This window comes from Rutilus rutilus (genome assembly GCF_951802725.1).
Source record: "Rutilus rutilus genome assembly, chromosome: 9".
In the NCBI taxonomy this organism is placed as follows: domain Eukaryota; kingdom Metazoa; phylum Chordata; class Actinopteri; order Cypriniformes; family Leuciscidae; genus Rutilus; species Rutilus rutilus.
In genome coordinates this window covers 29,276,902-29,282,043 of record NC_140223.1, presented here as the reverse complement: position 1 = coordinate 29,282,043, position 5,142 = coordinate 29,276,902, and the positions used below count along the sequence as shown (strand labels likewise).

The following is a 5,142-nucleotide window of genomic DNA, read 5'->3' as shown; positions in this document are numbered from 1 at the left end:
GGCTATGTAAAATAATGACGCAGTTACAAGGTGTGTATAATTTACACTACTTAGTCAACACTAACAGTAGCTGCTGTTCGGTTTTCATACTGCTGTTCTCCTAGTCACTTATGAACTTGACACTTCTGAACTTCTCTTGATTAAGCTCCAGCTGACGGGTTGCCAGATATCACAAAAAGAGCAAAACAAGCCCTTTAAAAGGCAGTATAATAAGGAGACATGACAAAAATGTACCGGGAAAACATTTAAACATAACTAGTATTTACTAATATCCTACCAAATTAAAAGGAAGTAACTAATTTATTATGAATAGAATAGTTCAATATAAAATATTCAGATAACTGATTGATGAAGTAAACCAATAACGTGAGATTGAAAAATTATTCAGCAACACTTTATTTAAAGTTTAATTGCACCTACACTGTAAAAAAAAAATCATTGCTAATATTGAAAAATTCAAGGCAACACATTGCATTCACATTTTTATGTTTTCCCAACGATTAGCAATGTAATTATCCCAATTACAATAACGTTGTTGTCCTTACTAATATTATTTAGTTCTGATAAGGGACAGCGCTTTAGCCATGTGATTACCCCAACAACAATAATGTTGTTGTCCTTACTAATATTACTTAGTTCTGTTGATGAACAGCACTTTAAATTCCTCGTTCTACCAATGAATATATGTTTGCTCAGTCAATAGCCTCGTTCACAGCACTAGAAAATGTTTATCAAGAATATATTGATTCTCTTTCCACTATACTGGAAACTCACTTATTTTCCTTTGGCCTACATATATTTTTTTTAATTCACAAACTAAAATAAATCCATAACAAACAATGTCATACATTTCAAGTATTTTATTTCACTGTGACCAAGGGTGTATTTTACTGATTAAAAACAAAAAAATAGGTGGCACTATGCAATTAAACCTCTTCAAAATAATATTAATGAAAAATAAACACAGAAAGGCCACATAAATGTTTTCAATTAAGATAAATGTCACAGTAGACATTGTCACAGTGTTCTGGCACTCAGAACATAGCCCTAACAGCCGTAATTCACAGTAGCTGAACATGAAAACGTGTTGGGAGTAAATGTTACCATTGTAACCAACATACAAGAACTATAAATGCATGTCAAATGACATACCATATCTTCATTTACTCTTAAGCGATTGGACACGCTTTGTGCATTTAGGTCCCATTTCCATAAAGACGCTCTGTAGAGTATCAAAAGTGTACTTGAGATGTTTTGGGTAGGAAATGTTGAGGGCGTATAAAAGGCCAAAAAGGAATGCCACAGCAGTGGGAGTATCAGCGATGTCCTGTAGAACTACAGATTCCTCCACAATCATAATGTTTTGCACCTTTGGAGAGGAGGTTTCCACAGCACAGTCCTCGAGGACATAAAGCACCCCCACAGCCACTCCCTTTACGGCCACATCATCTGGATCAGTTTCCTATAATAGAGATGTCAAAACATTAAAAGGTGATTTTCAGCACACAACACAAAACACACACATCATCTTCATCTTGTAATTGTAATGGGGCAGCCGTGGCATGCTGGCTAGGGGTTCGGGCTTGTAATCGAAGGCTTGCAGGTTCGATTCACTGTGTGCTCTGTGTGTTCACTAGTAGCTGAGGCAATCTTCTTCCATCCCATCTTTCTATGTTACTTTTTTCTCCATGTATTTCTGGAATGATGAGTGGTTATTCTGTTATGATAATTGACACTTACAAGACATTGCTTGAAAAGTTGTCCAGGTTCCTCACAGAGAAAAATGGGAAGTCCTCTGAGTGCAGCATCCTGGCGGTGCCGGATAATATTAGAGGTCTATCAAAAAAGACAGGGGAAAAATGTCTTTATATCAGACAAAGAAACATTCACCTCAGTGAGCAGAGGTATTTTCTCTACTATAACTCATACCTCATCATCAAGCTTCATCAGGATGTGTTCTAGGTCCTTTCCAAAGGATGCTTTCCGGGAACGGTAGAGCCGAAGGAGTTTCGGAGTGTATTTCTCCACTGCAGCTCTAAATGTCCCCAGTAAGTTCTTATTGGTGATGCGAAAAAACTCCTCACCATTCTGTTAACATGTACAGAAGAACAGTGAGTAAAGCAATAGTGTTGCTCTGAATATTACCATGTAAATGAAAGTTTACAGCTATTTAAATGACAAGAGTAAAAACATTACTGTCAGCTTTGTAAAAAACATACCTGTCTTGGTCTGTGGAATAATCGCAAAACTTGCAATGCATGTGGTGCCAATTCTCTCACCTGAAACATATAATTATGACATTCAAAGACTTAATATTACATAATACAAAATATTACATAGGACCCACACAATGCAAAAAAACTGCTTAGGTTACATCAAGCCGGAGGCTATATTGTTCATTCAAGGAAATAATTAAAATGCCAGTTAACTTTAGCTTAATAAAGTGTGTTTCCATAGCATTTTTTACAAGTAAATAATGTGATTTTAGTTCCATAAAAGTATATATACCATAACCAAAATGTAAGGCCATTAATCATGTTTTAAGGTGTAAATCAGATTAAGAGTAAAACCACTAATAGAATATTACAATGACAAGTTAGCTGAAAAAATATCTTCACTAGCCATATAACATAGGTTACTCCGAACAAAATAGCTGGATGCTGGGCTAACTGTTACCAAAGATCCTTGATTTCGTGCTAGTTAGCTAACTTAGTCTAGTACTATGATTTCTAAACCACCTCTGCCAGGCCCGGATTGGGTAATCGGGAGAATCGGGAGAATTCCCGGTGGGCCGCTTCACTTTTGGGCCGGTCGAGGATTTTTTTTTTTTTTTTTTTTCACATTTCAATGTCACGTTAGTAACATTACACGTTCCGCCTTCTGATACTGCAGCGCGCAGTCTCTGCATGGGTTGTACCATGTGAGGGAGTTCTCCCCTCCCCTACTACAGAGTTGGTTGGGTCCACAGCCAGTCTTTTCCAAAACGTTTTTAGGTAGGCTACTGCGGCCGCGGGCCCGCGGCATCGCCGGCGCCTACCGATAGCTGGGCCGGCCCTATACCGTAACGGTACGCGTCAGGGAGGATGGATGGGAGGAAGAGGCCAGGAGGTATGGAAGCTTGTTTCCGCCACAGAATAAAACATTTTAAAAGATAATTGCGACTTTTTATCTCACAATTGCGAGTTTACATCTCGGAATACATCAGAATTGCGTGAAATAAAGTCTCAATTGCGTGTTATAAAGTCAGAATTGCAAGATATAAAGTCAGAATTGCCTGAAATAAAGTTGCAATTGCGTGTTATAAAGTTAGCTTTGCGAGATGGTCAGAATTGCGTGATATTAAGTCGCTTGCGTGTTATAAAGTCAGAATTGCGAGATATAAAGTCAGAATTGCCTGAAATAAAGTTGCAATTGCGTGTTATAAAGTCAGCATTGCGAGATGGTCAAAATTGTGAGATATAAAGTCGCAATTGCGTGTTATAAAGTCAGAATTGTGTGAATTAAAGTCGCAATTGCTTCTTATAGTCAGAAATTGCAAGATATAAAGTCAGAACTGCGTGAAATAAAGTTGCAATTGCTTCTTTTTAAAGTCAGAAATTTAGAATTGCAAGATATAGTCAGAATTGTGTGATATAAAGTCGCAATTGCTTCTTATAATGTCTAAGTGAATTATTATTTAACCTTTACATTATTTCTTGAACTATAGTATTAATACAAACTACACAATAGTAATAGCTGAACTGTTGCTTCATTTATCCAAATTGGAAAAAGTGCTAATTTGGAATTCCACCATGGAAAAAGTGGGCCGGTCTTGGGCCTGAACTCCAGGGCTGAAAAGTGGCCCCACTCCGGCCCTGACCTCTGCTGTTAGCATCTAGCTGCAAGTTAGACAATGTTCTAGTTCTTGATAGACAGGCATGACTACCTCATCAAGTTTAGCTCATCAACTTAGAATGTGGTACAATTAACTTACACGAAATGTACTGAAACAATAGGCTACAATATATTTCTGGCCACATAGGTATAATATCTGAACACCACACTTTAATGGTGGAATTCTACACCGATAAAAAAAATTGGTGGGATGTTAAGTTAGGTTGCTAGTATTACAACGATGGCAGTGCAATTCAAACTAGCACATCTTCTGACGAAATATTTTCGATTAAATGCTTTTTTTGAAAATCATCCAATTCTTCTAAATCATTCCACAACTAAAGTGTAGTTTCAAACCGTAATTTAATACTTACTTTTACGCCGTCAATCCCGATAGTCCTAACTGGATAACTTGCAGATGAGAGAAAGACAACTTCGAGGGAGCGGAAAGCCCGCGTTGAGATCCATGTTGAAACCCCGGATGTCCGACAACATGCGCATGCGCTTTTCGCATTCTAATTGGCTGTTGTGCTTAATACGTTTTCTATGTTCAGTTTATTCTCAAAAACATGTTTACACATCATTGATATGCAAAACATTGGTCTAACATGGTTTTCTGCATACATTTATATTAATACACATTTTCCTGTCTGGAATACTAAAAATATCAACTCTACTGAATAAAACACAGTTTTATTTTTTACAGTGTATGAGTTGTATTTAATATCAATCAGTTGGGGGCAGTGACAGACTGAGGCAGTGTGGATACCATTAAAATCTAACGCTAATAGATTTACTAAATCAAAAAGAGGAACAGAAAAATGTAAATAATGCAGTTTTATATTTATTCCAATCATATCTTAATTTCTATATCAATGTTTGACAGCCAAAACCCACAACTACACTAATAAGAATTCATTTATAACCACAAACTGTTGAAACAGGAGTAAAACATTTCCATCTCAAAAAAAAAAAAAAAGAACACTATAAAACTGCATTATTTAAATTTTTTTGTTCCTCTTTTTGATTTAGTAAGTCTATTAGCATTAGATTTTAATGGTATCCACACTGCCTCAGTCTGTTCAGACTGTCACTGCCCCCAACTGATTGATATTAAATACAACTCATACCCAGATAGCAAGATCGGCACAGATCCGGCCCACATCTGGCACTTGTGGAATGCGGATCTGGCCCACATGCAGCGTGGAATGACGGCCCTTGGGTGGCCCACTCCTGTTTGCCAGATCTGGGCCACAAGCAGGCCATAGC

General features: G+C 37.3%; 1 protein-coding gene across 1 annotated transcript; it reads right to left on the bottom strand.

Annotated features, from left to right (window-relative positions):
• Positions 1-456: 456 nt before the first annotated feature.
• LOC311297510 (uncharacterized protein) lies at positions 457-4,362 on the bottom strand. The gene is made up of 5 exons (XM_084419829.1): positions 4,248-4,362; positions 2,220-2,279; positions 1,930-2,088; positions 1,741-1,836; positions 457-1,462 (listed from the first exon to the last, which is right to left on the bottom strand). The coding sequence occupies exons 3-5, from the start codon at positions 1,945-1,947 to the stop codon at positions 1,160-1,162; spliced, it is 417 nt and encodes a 138-aa protein (XP_084275955.1). The 5' UTR covers positions 1,948-2,088; positions 2,220-2,279; positions 4,248-4,362; the 3' UTR covers positions 457-1,159.
• Positions 4,363-5,142: the final 780 nt, after the last annotated feature.